General features: G+C 32.7%; 1 protein-coding gene and 1 long non-coding RNA gene across 2 annotated transcripts; both read right to left on the bottom strand.

The window, feature by feature from the left end:
* Positions 1-2,207: 2,207 nt before the first annotated feature.
* On the bottom strand, positions 2,208-5,059 carry LOC114387527. The gene is made up of 2 exons (XR_003661336.1): positions 4,080-5,059; positions 2,208-3,972 (listed from the first exon to the last, which is right to left on the bottom strand). It is a non-coding gene; the product is annotated as an uncharacterized LOC114387527 (long non-coding RNA).
* Positions 5,060-13,218: 8,159 nt separating this feature from the next.
* LOC114387282 (phosphoglycerate kinase, cytosolic-like) lies at positions 13,219-16,846 on the bottom strand. Its single transcript, XM_028347434.1, has 7 exons — positions 16,689-16,846; positions 16,392-16,598; positions 15,539-15,616; positions 15,169-15,429; positions 14,755-15,072; positions 14,290-14,448; positions 13,219-13,670 (listed from the first exon to the last, which is right to left on the bottom strand). The coding sequence occupies exons 2-7, from the start codon at positions 16,584-16,586 to the stop codon at positions 13,476-13,478; spliced, it is 1,206 nt and encodes a 401-aa protein (XP_028203235.1). The 5' UTR covers positions 16,587-16,598; positions 16,689-16,846; the 3' UTR covers positions 13,219-13,475.
* Positions 16,847-19,866: the final 3,020 nt, after the last annotated feature.

Here is a 19,866-nt window from a genome sequence, read left to right as displayed (position 1 = left end):
ATTAAGCTCTATGCCTTGTGTACTGATAAAAAAAAAAAGCTCTGTTTTGTGTAAGATACGGCTGCTCATGAATAAAAAACAATTTTATTTACATCAACAAACAGCAATCAACCATTGCAAAAAAATGGTAAAAACGGTAATGAACATTGAAGAATAAAAAGATTAGATTCAAGTACTCAAAATCACGCCATTTTCAAACTCGTAATACTACTCAAAGTTAAAAACAAAGTCACAAAAGTAATTAAAAAATCACACTCAAACTCGAATGCGGTGAATAAGGCATTAAACCCAATTTCCCGTCAAAGAGAGATAAGAGATTTGAACGTGCAGACTTGACTTGATCTGCACAAAGGATCAGGACAAACATGACGAGATAGAGCGTCGCGAACTTGAGATCATTGCCGTGAGCGAGACAAATTCAGAGCATTGTAAGGTGAAGAACGAGAATGTTGCGAGAGGAAGAGTGAGATCGTCGCACGGTAGAGAGAACAAGGGGTTGAGAGGGTGATTTCCACAAGAGAATGTTTTATAAGAATATTTGAATCTTAATTTTAATCACAACTATAATTAACTTTTAATCAAGAATTAAATATTTAAATTTAGATTAATGATAGTAAGAATTAGAACTATTTTCTAGAAGTATAAAATGTATTAAATTATCTAGAATGGAAATATTTTTTTATTGTGAAAATAAATTACAGAAAATAATCTTTAAATTCTTTGGCGTCACCCTGTTACTTCTTCCTCTTGGGTTTTTCAGCTTGCTCCTGTTTTTTACTGCCTTCTCCTTGCACAAATGCTTAAGCATTTTCTGGTTCAAGGTGTTCTGTGAAAAGATTTATTTTTGCAAAATATATCAGTATGATTTATTAGTGGTATAGTGATAATGGTAGCTCTATTTTACTTTTATTCAAGAATGGTGGGACAATAATTCGTGAACGTGGCTTTTGCCCACCATATATATTTTATTACAGTTTTCACTTTAATATTTAGTCTTCTAATAATACAATACAACTTGTAAGAATTTTGGAATTGGGAACCCAAAAGTGAGAAAAACATATGAGAGAGTCGATTGGATGCATGTGTAATTTTAATCAGCAATTAAATTTGTATCTTCTATTTTCTCTCACTCCTCACAATAAAACACTCCTCTCACCTGATATGCCATATATATATATATATATTAAAATGGATCAAATTACATAGATATAACTTTGATAACTATTATATCATTTTATAATTTTTAACTAAATAATATTTTCTTAAAATTCATTGTTTGATTGAAAATTTATTTCACATAAGTCACATATACTAAATTGCATATTAATCCAAAATCATTTGTTACCTCGTTTATATAGATTAAAATTGGCGTAATAAAAAAAATTGACACAAATAATTTTGATAATACATAGATACAATTCATTGGTTGGATAAATAAAAATCACCTTTTACATCAAGTTTTTTTTTTCTCTCTACTTAAAATATTCTTCAACCTAGATAAATTTTAATTTTCTTTTACACTTTTTGTGAATTAGTATATCCCTTGGTCGAAAGCCAAGGATTAATCGTTTGAGCTAGAGGTCTATTTAAGAGATTGATTCTTTCCAACAAATATTATTTCATACGCATGAATCAACAATCAAATTCATGATCACATATTTAAGGAACAAGATTATCTATCAATTATGCTTGTTGGTATTTTCTTCTTATACTTGGACATGCATGCACCGAATTACTAAAATAAAACATATATAAAATTTAACACATTGGGACGATTTTTTTTAAAGCAAGTGCACAATTTGCTCTTAATTCACAGTGATGAACAATTTTCCTGAAATCACATTAGTATGTAGATTATTATGGTTGAATTATAGTATTTTATTATAATAATTTTAATTTAAATGTATTTTATACGGATGCTTTTTTCCTAACTAAAATAATTTATTGAATATTTTATTTTATGAATATTGAGTATGAAAAATTAAAATAAACGGGGATGAATATTTTCATGAAAGTATGAAGAAGAGAAATTTACACTTAACTGATCATATAAAATACAAGAGGGTGAATTTTATATATATATATATATTTTACACTAAATTCAAGGATAAACTTTTTTTATACCAAATATCAGAATATACAATCTAGTCTAACAATTCTAACCACAGTCCGATTGAATCGAATTGCTTTGGTACAAAAATATAAAGTTATAGAGGATATTAACTTTTGTCTCCTTATATTACTAAATTTTAAAACTTAGTGTATAAGTACATTAGAGTTTAACTATGCAGAAATTAAAACATAAACTTACATTACATGAGAAAACTAATACAAAGCTCTTGGCACTTGTTTGCCTTACAAAACATAAGAAAGATACATAAACATAAATGGAAATCCCATACATTGGGTACTACAAACTATATTAGTCTTTCTCCAATTAAGCAAGTAGCTCCAAGCTCCAAGCTCCAAGCTTCTCTACCAGCATCCACTTGCTAACATGTAAAAACATGAAAACTAAAGGGATGAGACATAATGTCTTAGTGAGTGCTTTAAGGGCTCTACGCTGACTCTTTATTCTAGAGATCCTTCTCTTAACTCTCATGGCTTCTCTAGTGTTTTCTTAATACTGAAACTCATAACTATTACACCATAATATCAACATTGTTGTTCTCCTAAGGTTATATCTTGATTTTTACTTAAACATTTTGAATTGGCCTCCTATGCATAGTCTAAGTCCACTAGTGGGCTAAGGCACCAAAACATCATTCTTTTTCCCTTGACCCCTCACTAGAGTCTAACTTCACTATAACATTGGATGAAAATGTGTGTAACCTTTCCTTTACTCTAATTTGCCCAACTTCGACTTACATCACCTCTTTCTCTAAGGCATATCATCTAACATACCTCTATAGGTAAATTTACATTAACTTTCTATTGGTATAACCCCTCTCCTACCCCTAAAGGTAGTTTTAGCTACACACGTCCTCATCTAAAGTATAGATCCACCTTACATCCCTCACCTAATAACTACACTTATGATTCCTCATATGCTCTAACATAAGAAACATGCACTCATGCATCATACACTTTTTGTAACATAAAACCATATTTAACAATTACTACATTATTAACATAAATTTTACTCCAATCTTATATGGTTAAACTTTTAACTATTTATGGCCTCATATCCTTCGCCATGAGAAGTTGACATCGTATCATCCTTCTCTGGTCTGAGGAGTTGACCTCGCATTATCCTCCCCCATTTTGAGGAGCTGACTATACTTTATGCCTTCTTATCTCATGTAGATGTTATTTCCTATTTTATAAAAACTTTTTATAGAAAACATTTTTGTGAACCTTCCAAAAAACACATCTCACATTGATGACCTAGGGGATCCAACCCTTTTGCACACTGTGGTATGCCAAGCGTGCGGCTCTCGAACATGACTGGTACCAGTGAAGGAATCACCCTTTGTCATTGAGTGGATACTTTTTCTAAAAGCCTTTCTTAAAACTAAATTCTTTTCTTGAAGACCTTTATTGTAACTTAGGGAAAACTCCAATCTAACTTACTATGGGAAACACTACCCACCTGACTTGCTAAGAGACATAGGTATCACCTTAAGTGTCTTAGGTATCTTTTATTAGAGAAGAGGTTCATCGTTGCATACACATAGTCCTAAGCATAAGACACAATTTTAGAAATACACTACTAACTATACTACCAATACCATCAATAGCCCTACTTCATAGCATCAAACAATCAAAGATTATATATAAGGAACCAAGCATAGGGAACAAATAGTTCAATATAAGTTTTAACTATCCTCGAACAACTCTTTGGGTTATAAATATGTTTTTCTGCTACCCACACTCGCCCAACGAGCATTGCTCAGCTAACCAGCAAACTCCCTTGGGAACTTGTTCGCGCAACTAGCTATCTTCCTTGGGTGCTTGCTTGCCTAGCGAGTTCTGCGATTTTGCAGAATTGCAATTTTATGAGACCTGAACAAAAAGGATCAACAAAGGGGAAAACAAGCACAAGCAAGGTGTCAATGGAGCTAGGGAGAGGCATTCACACTATGGAGGTCTCGTGTAAAAGCTCTTGGCACTGGGTCTCTAATCTGTGCTCCTTCTCCCTCTTCCTCTTAATTCTCTTTAACTCCTTCTTTGTTGTTTTCCTCTTTCTCTCTCTAACTCTCCTTCCCTATCTCTATAAAATCATGTGGTGTGTGTGTTTGTTAGGCCTTCTGGATCCTATTATCTTATTTTCATAAAATCCTATAACGAAGTAATTGTCATTGATAATGACCAAGAGTATCCCTTAACCATTAATTATAACAACTATCCCTTAAAGTATTTCTTTTGATTATTATTTCTAAAGTTCATAAATTTGGGATGTTAGAAAGGTGAACAAAATTGAGGAATAAATTTGTTTTGCCATGGTTTTCTTGCTCGTCAACAAAGTGCATATTTTCCAAGGAGTTTAAAATCGATGCTCAATCCTTGTTAAATAGTAAAGACACAGAGAAATTTTAGGTTTGTTTTGCAAACATATATGTAAGAAGCACCTAATTAGTGTAAGGTATATTAATAAAAGGGCATAGAATTTGATTTCACTGTATTATGCATTTACATAGTATAAATAATAAAGGTGAAAGCTTTTTAATTATATGATAATACTCTATTGAATGAAAGTGTAAACAGTCCCCGTCTCAATAATTACATAGTAGTTTCTTAATAATGGTTTGGTAGAAAAGTATACAAAATCAATTATGTGAATATACGTGTAATTACTCTTGTGTAAGTATTTTCATGTAATTATGTCTTTTTGTTTCTTGGTGTGAGTGAATTGCTCATAGGATGTGGTTTAATTAAAAATCACAGTGTTAGATTATATTGTTGTCTGTGATCGAATTGATCATGGAGTGTGATTTGATTATACATCACAATGCTAATTTATTTATTCTTTTATGAGTGAAGTGTTGTCTTAAGAATCAGGTTCCATGTGATTAGTTATTGGTAAGTGTTGCCCGCAGATTTTTCTGAGGGAGATATTTTTGTTGTGATTTAATCCTTTTAAGAAAAAGAATAAATAATTGATCGTTGGAATTTATTTTTTGTCTCAAGTACTGAGTTTTATAAAAAAATTATTTAATTAGATTTAATTCTTAAAGTTAGTAGAAAAATATTTTTGGATGCGAGAAAAATATATTTTCACAGTGCAGTGCATGGTGTTTGTTACACCGTGTAAATACACAATGTAAACCCCTTTTTTCTACAATCATTGCAAATCTCAACTCACCAATAAGGGGGAAGGACTGACCATGCATGCCAACACTCTCCCCCAATCACCTCTTTTCTTTCTTTTCAAAAATATTTGAACACTGAATGCTCTCTTCTCTCACTTCTCTTCAGCTGAACCAGGGCCAAGAAAGTAAGCTAAACACTTTCCTCTCCACCTCCCAAATTCGTGAAACACCAAGCCAAGGGTGATCACACCAAATTTTTTTCAACACAAGCACTTGTTGTGTGCAAGGCCAAGAGCTTGCAACCTAGACCTTCTTTCATTTTTGTGAACTGAAACTCAGTGGTAAGGGAAATCTTTGTGTTGAACTCAGCCCCCATGGTGGCCTTTGGGAGGAGGCAACCATGCTGTATTGATCCTCCATTGCATTGCATGCATCAAAAGTGTATTTCTTTAAGTTGTTTTTTTCACTATTTTACAAAACTGAGATGTTTTCATTTGCATGCATGCCTTCTCTTTGAAGTACTTGAGAAACCCTAAAAAATGGAGGTTGTATAATGTGATGGATAAAAACTTTGTCATTCGAAAACTTTGAAGGCATTTCTTAAATAGATATCAATGGACGATATGTTTTGTCCAAGGGATTTGAAATCACTTTATGCTTAAAAACCAGTTCAAAAAACTTGGACAGAATAATGTAGAAGTAAACTATAGAAAAAAAAAACTAGTTATATAAAAGCAGTAAATAAAACACATAGGTTTTATATTGGTTCCCCCCAACTCTTGAACTACGTCCAGTTTTTCTTTAAAACTTGAAGGGTTCTACTAATTGATAACTGTTATATATAGGTATATTTTGGGATTAAGTTATGTAGGAATTGTTAATTTGTCTCTCTTAATTCTTCCTTTTTATGTGAATAATTGAGATTTTAACATCATTTAAGTTTTTGTGCAGAAAGTGTTGAAAGCTTGTGAATTTATAGTGCTTGGTGACTAATTGGTGCAGAAAAACAAAGTAAATCCCAAAGAAGTAAAATTGAAAATCTAAAGTTGCTCGCTCAACGTGTCTCAAGCGCTTAGCGCAACGCAATTGCTTAGCGGGTAAAACACACTTAGTGCTAAGAACTATGGAGAAATCTGGAACGTGAAGGACCGCTTAGCGCGAGTCAATCACACTTAACACGAAGGTTGCATGAAAACCAAGCTAAATTGCACCAATAAAAGAAGGAGAGAGAAGAAGGAAAAAACACACAGAAAATTCAAAAGAATAAAATTCCTTACATAAGGCAAAGACTAGAAGCAGGAGAAACAATTATTAAGAGTCATTCGTTCCCTCTATTCCCTTTCTCAATTACCCTTTTTTCTAAATATTATCCTCTTGCAATTTTAAAGCCTCTCATGACAATGAGAGGCTAAAACCCCTTTTTGTTAGGAACTTAGTAGCTAACTGTTCTTGATATAATTTCTCTTCCTATCTATTTATGAATATTACTTTTTTATTATCATTTTTTGTGCTTAATTCTATTGTTTGTGGCTTGATCATTCATTTGCATAGTAGTTTTAGGGATAACATTGGAAAGTGTTATTCTCTAATAGAATTGGGAAAATGTATCTAAATAATTCATCACTATGGATAAGTTGATTTTGTTTAGCCTGTTATACATCTCTATTCTCAATGCAATTTAACTATTTTATCTCTTTAAGGGATTTGGAAGAGAAAATAGATAAATTAGACTCTTTCACTTGGGGGATCATGATTAGAGTATATGAGTAGATGCAAGTGAAAATTGGAATAAACATAAATAGAGAAAAATCATTAACATTACATCAAGAGTAGCTCTCATAGGCTAAGCCTCCAACATTTCATCTTCTAAATTATCTTCTGCAATAATATTGACTTCTCTCATTTTTTCTATTTTAATTATTTAATTTACTTTTATGTTTGTTTTCTCTCATGTTTATTTTAATATCATTTTATGCCAATTTATTTTACTATTATTTTCCAAACCTTTTAAATTGATTTATTTATTGCTTGAAAATTATATATTCACCTACCTAAGTAGAAACAAAGTTCATGTGAATTCGACACTCGGACTTCCATTTTACTTTATTATTTGAGATAAATTGATGCATTTGCCGATCGATCCAACACTAATCAATTCTTTGATTACAACTAAGTATTCTCTATGTCACTTCTAGCTACAATGAGTACTTTTTAGGCCACTCGTGACACTACCCCTAATCTCCCCCTAAGATTAAGACTCAAGTATTTTTTGTCACTAAATCACTCATGACTTTCATGAACAGTAGATGTTTGATAGAAAATGTATTCTAATCACTCAAAGAGTGTTTACACAATAAGCTCGAATACAATGAAACTTGCTAACTTAGTGGAGCTAAGGTTCACTTAATTCGCTCAAGTTTCTTTCATCCAATTAAATTGACAAAGTTACAACACTTTTTTCGTTTTGACTTAGATGATTCTCTAGTGATTCGACCACTTTATCACAAACATTTTCAAGTTTTATATAGACTTTAGAGCTTCGATCCATTAAGAAATCTCAATTAGTTATTGTCTAATAGCTTGAGTGCTTTATAGGAGACACATTATTATGTAGAAAGAGTATGGGGACTATAAACATCTTTTACAATAAATCTTTAAAGAAGTACAAGTGGTCAATATTGTCTTATGCTCAAAGGTAACTTTCAACATACAATTCAAATACAATATTAACAACATAGGATAAAAGAAATTAAGAATATCACAAATATTCAAGACAATAGTGATAATTTAATCATCACAATTCAAGAGTTTATATATAAGGCATGGTTGTCACTATTATTGCCAAAAAAATTAGTCACAATTGATTACTATTTTTAATTACCAATATTTTTATCAGCGAAGTATTTTTTAATTGAGATAATAATGCACACATAATCTTTGTTTAAATGTTAAAATGAACATCACTTTAAGAAATACATATTAATTCAAAGCCACTGGCGCACCATGTGGCCCTAACAAAAAGCCTCTCTCTGAACTACCACCGCCAAAATCAAATCGCGAATCACACAACCCATCAACACTAACCTTTCTGTTATCCTGCCATCACCACGGTGTGATGCATGCCACTCTTGCAGCCGCATGAATTGCCGGCGTCTCACTGTTGCGTGCAATCGTTGTGGACTTGAGAAACTCCATCATTGCTTCCTCTACACCCTAATCTGAAACCCTTTTTTTTTTCCTTTCGTCATTTCAATATGTGACTTCCTGTTCAGATTACAACAAGTTTGCCGGTGATTGGAGGCTTGGAGAAGAAGGGAGGAGGTTTGAGGCTATTAATGGGTTTGGGATGGTGAAAGACAAGGGAGGAGGAAGAAAAAGGAACAAGATGGAGAAAAAAAAAAAAACATATAATTTGTAGCGGTTTGTAGTCACTAATGTTTTACTTTCATTAACAACCTTAAGTTTATCGAGAGAGAGAGAGGGATTATTTTAATCTTTTTTAAAACATAAAACACTAAAATAATTTTTTTTAAAAACAATCAAAAGATCAAATTAAAAAAAATATAAAGAATCAAATAGTTTGGCCTAAAACAAATGCTATAGTAGGAAAGAATAACATTATCATTTAATGACATAAATAAATTAATATTTATTTCTAAATGCATTAAATGACCTTTTAAATGTTGAGTTTTTAACTGTTTTTTTTTTGTTTCCGGTAATTTTGCTTATGGTGGAAATACAAAATATCAACTAAATATTTTTTTAATGTTAGAACCTTTTATTTTCTTTGATAATTAAATTTTAAACAACATGATAGCAACGATATTAAAATTTGGGAGATTAATATGTTTATTAAGTGTTAAAGGGTTACATGCGTTCAATAATATGGGTGAAGGTAATGTATTCTATAACGTAGACGCAAAAACAACTCAACTGGACATGGACATGGACATGCATCCAATTGGTTAAAATTAGACTGTCCAAAGATTTTTTTTTAAACTAAACTTAGTGCCCAACGCGCTATTAATGAAACTTGGACCCAAAAGTTTTGTGAAAACTAGCATTCAATATGCTAGACCTTTTATTGTCCAATGGATAAATTTTCTACAAGGGTGATGATTTTTATAAAAACAAAAAGAAATCCTTGATATATTTTATGGAGTGTGTTGGCAATCTCATACAAAAATTTCTCAAACTTTTTGATGTGTTGGTCATCAATATTTTTTCACTTACAAGTTTCATTTGGCTCTAATAAAATTTTAGTGCATCATTAATTCGATCAACAAGCATATTCAATAGTGTATGAAGGAAGCATGGGAAAAATGAAGGGAAACATATCTTTGGACAAAGGATCCACAAAAGAATAAAGAATATGATGCCATTTGTAATTATTTTGCATTATATTTATTTTATTATAAGTTAAGAGTTAAAACATGGGTTAAACATAGTTTAAGAGAGAAGAGACTTGTAGGCCCAATAGGAGGCCCATGACCTGTTATATAACTATAAAAGTTTCCCCCATCACTCAACCCTCAACAAACACACACTTGGAAAAGAGAAGTGCTTGGAAAAGGAGAAAGGAGTACAAGGGAGAAAGATCAAGGAAGACTCACACATACTCACACTCGTCTAGTGAGTGCTTGTTATTCATCCCATTCCCCTCTTCTTCTCTTGAACATGAATTGTGTTGTTTGATTTGGGAAAAGTGGGTTTGAACCCTAACTTATATATATTTGGGAATTTCTATTGAAATGCATGATTCATTAGTTGGTTGGTGTTAGTTTGATGTTTAAATGATACATAAATCAATCATGGCGCATTTGTGTGGCTTGGGGGACAATTGAGAAGTCATTAATGATGAAAGAGTTATGGAATTGTAACTTGCCACATTGGCATAAAGAAAGGACCTCAAGCTCAACATGAGATTTTCTCATGCTCATCGCAAGGAAGGTAACAACAAACTGACTCTTCTTTTTTCTCTCAATTGTGTGCCTTTCAATTCTCTTCTTCTTCTTCACTGTTCACTCGTATCTATTTTGGGTTGGAGGGTTTTGGAGGTTTGGCATCATGTGGTGGGGGAAGTGTGATGGGGGTGCATGTGTTAAGTTGCTTTTGATTTGTGTCATTTTGCCATGAACTTTGTTATTGTTTATTTTAATTTTTATGGTTTTAGGTTGATGGGGTTTTGCAACTTTGGTGGTGTCACCTAGTGGGGAAATTGAGATGAAGCATGATAAGTTGATTTGGTTTCATGAGGTTTCATAGTAAAATTTTAGATGAAATTGGAATGACGAAAGATAAGGAAGGAGAAATGAGGAAGAAGGGAGTAGAAGAGAGGGAAGATGGAGGAAAAAAAATCTTACATTTTGTGGTAACTTTTAGCCGTCAATACTTTTATTTCATTAATGACGTTAAATTTACATTGACGGGAAAAACCATTTTGGTCATTTTTAAAACATAAATGATTAAAATGAGCTTTTTAAAAGATAAAAGATTAAATTGAACAAAAATAAATAAATGACCAAATAGGTCATTTGGCCATTTATTTTATTATATCAAAAATATTTTTTAACATATTAGGACTTTTCATGTAAAAAAAACATATCAAAACTTTAAATGAAAATATACATGTTATACTTACATTTTGTTACATATAACTAATTGCACAACTTTTTAATTTTATGGAACTTGTATTTTAATTTGTACATTATGTGTAAAGGCAAATATAATAAGAAGGGGGGTTGGATTGTGATTTGAAAAAAATTTCACAAGCCTTTTTCTCAAAATAAAGCTATTGTTTGAAGAGTTCAAAACTAGAAATTTTCACAAACACCCAATTAGACAATACTTAACAAATTTTGCAAACAATTTTAAAGACTAATTCAAATTCAAACCCTTGATCAGTTAACATGTATGAGAAATGAATCAAACACATATAGTTTTATCCTAGTTTGTCCCTACCACGTAAGCATTTACATAGAGTATGCTGGAAGAAGAGAGGGAATACATATTTCAAATTTTGAAATCCGCCACTCTTCAAAGCTTCTTGTATTTGTAGTCAATTTCAAAAAGTGTGTGTCATCTGAAAAAGGTGTTCGTTGGTGCATTAAATCCACCTCAAGTCCATGTTGATACACCACTCTGCTTGTCTCCCTTGAGACACACTCCAGTAATGGTGAAATCACTTTAGCGATGAGCACGTCTGTCCACAACATGTAGTGTGTCTTTTGAGAGAAAGAGAGAGGTTAATTTTTTTATTGTTCTCTTACTTCCTTTGCCTTCGACAGATCCTAGAATGTTGTTCAAACATTCTCTGTAAAATGAATCTCAACACATAACAATTAATTTAGTCTTAAATGCTTACTAAAACTTAACATTTGTATGCTTTCGTTTGATCTATCAAATGCATTCATCTCATGACATATAGGATGTAGCTTTTAAACTTTATAATTATTTGCATCTAATTAAAATTATTAAGGGTCCTAATTCATCTTATGGCTCAATAATTTGCAATAACTAAAAGGACCAAATTGGCAAAACTAAATCCTAGAAGATTAAAATATTTGGGATCATTTATGAATCATTCATGGTGCATTAGAAAAAGCTTAGGTAACTGTTGATGGGGCTGGAATTGCAAAATCACGGAGAAAATGCATTGCAATAAATTGCAAGTTGCCTTAAGCCAAAAAAATTTTCTTAAGCAACTTTAGGATAGACTTTGGTCTAGAAATTTGGACAAAATTGGCTTAAGTGAATTTCGGACAACATATAAGGTCGGGAGGTTTGGGCAAAATTTCTTAAGCCCAAAAAAATTGTTTAAACGAAAATTGGGTAGTAAGTAGTTATGCAAAGTTGAAAGTATATCATTTTGCATTACTTGGGTAAATAGAAAACTTAAGAATCTTAACAACTTACTACCCAAATTTCTCATTCTCAACCTAAGTCTTGGGGTAAATAGAAAAGTTATAGGTAATCTTCTTACCTTTTGAATGAGACAAGAATCAATGCAGTTGAATTAGTATATATAACTCTAGATATCATATTTTTGACCTACCACGGTCGTAGACAAGTAATGCAAAATGAGGGAGATAACATGCAAGAAACTTAAGAAATGAGATGTATATCATAATATTAATTAGATAATTGTTGAAAAGGTGTAAATAGTAGAGAATTAGTATGAGTTGGTTAGTGTATGACTTAGTCAAATCGTTAAAGGATAAATCCTTTCGAAGGGGAGAAGTTGGATGAGGTCCCAACTTGTCGGCTCGTGGTGTTGTTAAAGCTTGTGAATGAATGAGTTGTTGGATTGTATTGTTGTTAAACCTTGTGAATGAATGAGATGACCCTAATGAATGTTATTTTGTCACAATGAATCATTCATTGAGATTGGTTGTTGTTGATGGAACTTAAGACCTTAAGGCATGTAAATTGGAAGATTAAACAGGAACTGAGGCTTAGATGGATCTCTAGTCTAGTGTTGGAAATATTGATATGGATGTGTTGCACATGCATTTATGCATGAATTGATTCCGTAGTTGTAGTTGTAGTTGTGTTATAAGTGGGCACGTAAATTAAAAGATTAACTAGAGTTAAGCCTTAGATAGATCCCCAACCATTTGTTGAAAATGGTGGGGTTGAGAAATTGAAAAGGGTCGAGGCTTAACAAAAAAAATTCTTATTTTATAAGAAACAAAATGCTATTTAAGCCTAAAAGAATTTACCAAAATCATTATAGCTTAACTGACCAGCCATACCCAAGTGCCACGCTAAATTGTTGAGATCCTATATTCTTATTTCTGATCTTAGTTAAGCCGCACTTCAACCTTCGATGTCTTCTGTAATTTTATCTAAGCATCCAAAAATAACTCATTTCCAGCCATGTGAATATACAAATAAAACTCAAATTTAACCAAACCATTGAGGACCATATACCAAATCACTATAGCTTTGGAAATTAACACGAAAATTAGCCGCTAAGAAAACCAAACTTAACCAACAAAGTAAACTCATTTGGAAATGAACATTGTTCAAGAACAATTAGATCAAAGCTCAATGCAACACCAAGGATGCCACAAAACCCTCTTATTTTGAAACCTATCCTATATTAAGCCTCTACAGGAGCAAGAGCTCGCAGCTCTCATTGTACCTTAATCCACTGTTGGCTGAAACCCAACCATAATAATAATATAAAGCACAAACTTCAAAGGAACGAATGATTTTTGCTCAAGCATCATCAAGAGCAAGGACACCAGGGAGTTGCTTTCCCTCAAGAAGCTCTAAGCTGGCACCACCACCAGTGGAGATGTGGCTCATCTTGTCTGCAAGTCCAACCTTCTCCACAGCGGCAACGGAGTCACCTCCTCCAATGATGGTTGTCACTCCCTTCCCACTCAGCTCTGCCAGTTTCTTGGCTATAGCCTGTGCACAAAAAGGGTAGAGTCTTCAGTTACTAGTGATCAAGTACATCAAATTTTATAGAAGTTTCAAGTATCAGATTTTAAAGCATCAAAGAGCTTTTCATTAGTGCATGTAATGCTCTGAAGTTTTACAGTTGCACATCTATCAAAGAGCTTCTCAGAGTTTAACATATGCATGATATAGTTTCAGATAAATGCATATCTTTTTCTAAAACAGATGTAGTATATTATATTATACTAATACCACTATGGCAGTATCATTTTCTAACCTACAACAGAAGCATGAAATAAGTAAAAGAAAATAGATAAAAATTGTCGTCCTATGTTAGTCCCAGCATGAAACTTCCCATTGTAGATTGTCAAAGACTCTAATGCATTTCTCTCACATTGGGCAAATTAAAAGGAAGATAACTGATTTTCAATTGTAAATAAATTTTGTTTAACTTTTTTTTCACAGTTTGATCCATGAATAATGGCCCAAATCTGAAGACTTGAGTACAAGTGATGTAACCAGGCTTATAAAGAAGAATCCAATATTTGGACTGGAAGTACTTTACAGTGAGACAGTCTTGCAAAATCTTTCAAAAGCAATGGATGATTTATTATTTTATTATTCTTACCTCTGTTCCTGTGGCAAACTTATCAAACTCAAAAACACCCATTGGTCCATTCCAAATAATGGTCTGAGTCGTATCCAATGCTTCACCAAATGTCTTGATGGAATCAGGACCAATATCCAACCCCATCCACCCATCTGGGATGCTTGATGCCGGCACAGTCTGAAAACATATAAACAAAGGTTCAAGTATATATCTCAACCATTTGAAACACTACTATTGAGGACAGGATCATAAAGCTATTGAAAGTGTCATGTTAATATTTCCTTCATTAAAAAATGCAAAATAATTAACAATGCATCCATAGAATGACAAATAGTATGTTTGCGGTGCATTAAAGGTGATTAACTTTCCACATTCAAAGTAACTCCAATCTGCTTTCGGATTTTCATATAAAATACACAACTTTTTGTATACTCACCGCAGAACCAAACATTCCATAAACCCAACTCTAATGAAAAGCAGTACCTTGCTGTTAGCATCAGCAGCAAACTTGTCTGCTATGACAACATCAGTTGGAAGCAACAAAGAAACCCCTTTAGCCTTGGCCTTTTCAAGAAGTGTAGTTGCAAGGCTAAGCTTGTCTTCCTCCACAAGAGATGACCCAACTGAATAACCCTGAGCCTTGTAAAAGGTAAAGATCATTCCTCCACCAAGCAAGAGAACATTAACTTTCTCCAACAAGGATTCAATAACTCCAATCTTGGAAGACACCTTCGATCCACCGACAATAGCAGCAAATGGTCTCTTGGGGTTTGACACAGCCCCAACTAGATAATCAAGCTCCTGAAACAATTAAAAATACATCAGATCAATCAACTGTATAAATTACATAATTACCCAATATATATATAATGAAGCTAACAATTACTTCCTACAAACCTTCTGCATTAGGAATCCTGCAACAGAGGGCTTCAAGTATTTGGCAACTCCTTCTGTAGAAGCATGAGCTCTGTGGGCAGTGCCAAATGCATCATTCACATAGAGATCAGCTAGAGAAGCCAACTTCTTTGCAAATTCAGGATCATTCTTCTCTTCCTCCTTGTAGAACCTCACATTCTCTAGAAGCAAAACACCACCTTCTGGAAGTTGTGTAACCAACTTTTCAACTTCCTCCCCAATAGAGTCATTGGCCATCGTAACCTGTAATCAAGAGAAAATGACACAGTGAATAAGCAGAAAATCAAGCAAACGAAAAGGGGGTGGAAGGAATGCCAAAACAAAACAAAATGGAGCAGCTTAGAAGGCACACCTCAATTCCAAGAAGTTGAGACAGCCTTGGCACAAGAGGCTTCAAACTGTATTTAGGTGTTACACCTTTTGGACGTCCCTGAAAACAGCATAGTCAAGGCAAAATCACTTTTCAAGTCACTACTACTCACCACACTTTTCTGACATTCATGGTCTTAATAGAATAATAGTAACTCCTCTACTAATACACCCAAAAGAAAAGGTTAAAAAAAAATAAAAGAATGACAACCCAACAACTATATTAGTTAGAAAACATTCCATTTAACTTGCTATTTTTTACAGATCTCATTAAAGCAAACTGAACCAATCACAGTAAACCCAATTTCAATAGAAAGGCATGTCACCCCAACTGGGATCAACAAAAATCAAACTCAAAACCATAAAAGGAGATCCTTTCATCCCAATAGAGACAAATGGACAAAATAATTATAGTAGTAATAACCATCGTTATGTGTAACTATTAATTTTCCTTTTCTCCTATTTCAGTTTCAAATCCTGAAAAGATAAAAATGTTACAGTGAAAGACATCGTTTTCTCAGTTTCTATTAATAAAACACACATACAGATACACAATACCCAATCTAACAAAATCCTACAAAAGTAACATAACATCAAATTCAACCAAACAAAAACCTAGACTCCAAATTATTCCTAGACTAAAACAAAACACACCCAAACACCTATCAATAAAACAAACATACACATAGCCAAAACCCAATCCAATGCAAACCCACAATAGTAGCACAACTTCAAACCCAACCAAAAACCAAACCCAGATTCCAAATAATTGTTAAACTAAAATAAAACATACCCAGATACCTAAAAAACATGAAAATGGTTTATAAACAGCATACCAAATGGCTAGAAAGGATCACTTTAGCACCATAACCAGTCAAGTACTTGATGGTGGGAACAGCAGCACGGACTCTAGTGTCATCGGTGATGTTAAGGTTGTCATCCAAAGGCACGTTCAGATCGACCCTCACGAATACCCTCTTCCCCTTCAAATCACCCTCCTTCAACGTTCCCACGCTCCTCTTAGTCGCCATTTATTCGCAAACCTGCGCAAACCCAAATCCAAAAACGAGAAAGGGATCAGGACCCAGATGAGGAAACGCAGAAAAGATTCAAACTTTGGAGGCGACACTCACAACAACGCAAACGGGTTTGGTGGAAATATCGGTGTAGTGTGGCAACCAGCAAGAGATCAGGTTCGGGGAGTGAAGAAACGTTCTAGAAAGATTTATAGAGAGAGGTTTGTGGTACTCGTGTGTACGACACGTGTGAGGGGGTTTTGTGTTATTATTAATTACTCTGTTTGGGGAACCTTTTTTCTCTGGGTGGCACGGTGGGCGCAGTGGAACTGAATCTGTGGACCTGAAGTTGAGAGTTACTTGCTAGCAAACATGGCAGTATTGTTAGCCCAACGTTTTTTGCCCCTTTTTGGGTCCATTGTTGATGAATTTGACACTCCCAATTAAGAGTGCATCTTAAAAAATCATTAATTAAAATTTTAATAGTTTTAATATTTCAGGTGAAACTATTCTCTTTTAATTTATAATTTATAATAATTATAAATCTTAGTCCTATACAAATTTTTATAGCAATTTATCACTTTTAGAAAGTTTTTGTAGAAATTTAGCGGAAAGTCTTTTAAGATATTAGTGTTAAGAATAAAAACTTAATTTTTAGGTTTAAATGTAATTTTACTAATCATATTTCTTAAAATTTATAATTTCAATCCTTTTATTTTAAGTCTTATATTTTTTGTAAAATATATGATTTTGATCCTTTTATTAAATTCGAATAAGCTGATATGACTGTATTTAGTAGTATAACACAATTATTTTATGTTATAATCAATATTAATCTCTTAACAATTAATGTTAATAAAAACTTATTGATATAAAATATAGTAATGTAACTTAATAAACATCTAAAAATAAATCAAATGATATAGAAGTTGTCTTTTATAAATAATCTAACAAGTATCAACTATTAAACTTCTAATCAAAATATTAATTTAGTAACTATTAAAAAAATTCTCTTTTAGTTTTTTAATTAATCCCATCAAGACACAGTTAATATTTGTATAATCTTTATTAGAGACTATGAATACATATATAATGTAAGTATTTATCTCTTAATATAATTTATTTCATATTTAAAGCCAACCAAATCAAATTTTGAATCACTTCAATAATTTAGTAACTTGTGACAATGATTGTTATTTTTAAGCCAATTTAACTGAATACTTTTCTTATAAAACAAATCCCGTGAATACTTGTATCTAAAACAATTGATGAATAACTAGGAGGGCAAGCGAAAAAAGCATGCAACGTACATAAAGGGAATTTTCGTAAATATTAAGAGTGAACGAGTCATTAGACACAGTAAAATAAACTAATTTTAGGTAAAATTTAATTGTCATGTTAAAAATTTAAATCCTGAAATTATTATTCTAGATAGGGTTTCACTTAAATTATTCATTATTCAAAATTAATCTCATAACATATTTAGTTGGGTTTAAATTTTAAAATATTCATTTATATTTTATAATTTCCTCAAAAAATTAAAATGATGATTTTTTTTAAAATAAATTGAATCAAATATGCAGTTAATTCAAATATATTTTTAGAGACCCTGATTAAAAAAACATTATATGAAAAAAACCGACAGGGACAAACTGGGGAAATTCACAAAGGGATATTCCCTTCAGCATCTTTTTCTGTATTCTTCTACGGTTCTACGTTGAACTTCGGAAGTTAACAAAAAAGAAAATCTAGTGCTTGTGATTAGCTGCTTTAATCTAAAGGCAATTGGGTGAAGACTCTCATACTTTCGTTATGACTCATGTTCCATGTTTTCATGACGCATGATCCTTAATATAATTTCTGTCGGTTTCTTAAAGGAGAAAATTTTAGGAGCTGGATATGATTATCATAGGTGATACATGCAGGCGGATTTAAAATATTTGGGATATAAAAAAAATTAGAAGTTAATTAAAACTTGTTAGTTGAAAACTAAAAATTGTTAACTTGCTAATTTTTATATTAGGAGTGTTTGATAAAATTAAGGCTGCAATTTTGGTCTCCTGATTTGGTAGATCAGCAATTTTTATCCCCTAGTTTTTAATTAATGGTAAAATTGAGTCCCTGGTATCACTAATTTGTGATTTTGGTATTTTTGTCTATTTGCAATCATTGACCTTACCCTCCAAAAGTTGACCACGTAATTTTTTAGTACCACACTTATGTGTTTGTTATTAGTGAATAATTGTGATTAGAATGTTAATTAAGTTTATTTTTTAAATAATGAAAAACCAGAAATGATGTTGCAGAGGTCCTTTCCGTTGTTGCAAACCCTAATTTCTTCACCGTTACTACCCACAACCCACACCTCCATTGTTGCAGCAACAACATTGAAACCATTCAACCCATTGTGATAAAAAAAAAAAAAAAAAAAACCATAAGAATGATGAAGAGAAAATATAAACACGGACCCAGAAATTAAAAGTTTCAAACATAAGATTCACAAAAATCACAAACTTTAAAGACCCATTTGCAGGTACAACCTTGCGTTCTCACCGTTCGTGATTGATGATTTTAAAATTACAATTTTTGCTTTGATTCACAGATTTTGAACACGGTGACGAAGAGGGGGATGTTGTAGTCAGAGGATATCAGCAAGAAACACAAGAAAACCCGAGATTTGCAAGGGTTAAGGATGACCTTTATCCTCTTTTAAAAATAGGGAAAATAAAGATACTACACTACGGAAATGAGAAGGCAAAATATTGTGGAAGTGTATTTGCTTTATTAATCTCGGGGAGATTTATTCCGGTAGACCACAAGCCACCACATAAGAGAACTTTGATATCACAATTTAACCCAAAACCTTAAAGCTCAAGTTTATGGGTTTTCTCCTCACTTATATGGTGTTCAACTTTTCCACTTCTACCCGATGTAAGACTTCATCTCACACTTATACTCCAACCATCTCCCCTTCAAGTGTGAGTCTCTTCCACATGGTAAGATTCAGTGGTCTCCCCCTCTAGTAGAAGTCATTATCATCTACAAGTATAGCCATTAGAGCCCACATGCTCTAGCTACATCTTACTCGTCTAAGTCGGTCCAAGTCGAACCAACGGTTCTAATACCAGTTGTTAGGGGAAATTCGAGGGGAGTAAACACTGGGGAGATTTACTCCGGTAGACCATGAGCCACCACATAAGAGAACTTGACACCACACTTTAACCTAAAACCTTAAGGCTCAGGTTTATGGGTTTCTCCTCACTTATATGGTGCTCAACTTTTTTTCCTCCATGAT

Source organism: Glycine soja, chromosome 15 (assembly GCF_004193775.1).
Source record: "Glycine soja cultivar W05 chromosome 15, ASM419377v2, whole genome shotgun sequence".
NCBI classification, from domain to species: Eukaryota; Viridiplantae; Streptophyta; class Magnoliopsida; order Fabales; family Fabaceae; genus Glycine; species Glycine soja.
Note: the sequence above shows the minus strand (reverse complement) of the source record. Positions and strands in the feature narration are given on the sequence as shown.

Excerpts from the sequence above, each read along its gene's own strand:
- LOC114387282 (XM_028347434.1), bottom strand. The coding sequence starts at position 16,586 with ATGGCGACTAAGAGGAGCGTGGGAACGTTGAAGGAGGGTGATTTGAAG. Across the intron at positions 15,073-15,168 it reads CAGGATTCCTAATGCAGAAG|GAGCTTGATTATCTAGTTGG; the intron begins GTTTGTAGGAAG and ends TAATTGTTTCAG. Across the intron at positions 14,449-14,754 it reads CTGCTGATGCTAACAGCAAG|ACTGTGCCGGCATCAAGCAT; the intron begins GTACTGCTTTTC and ends ATATGTTTTCAG.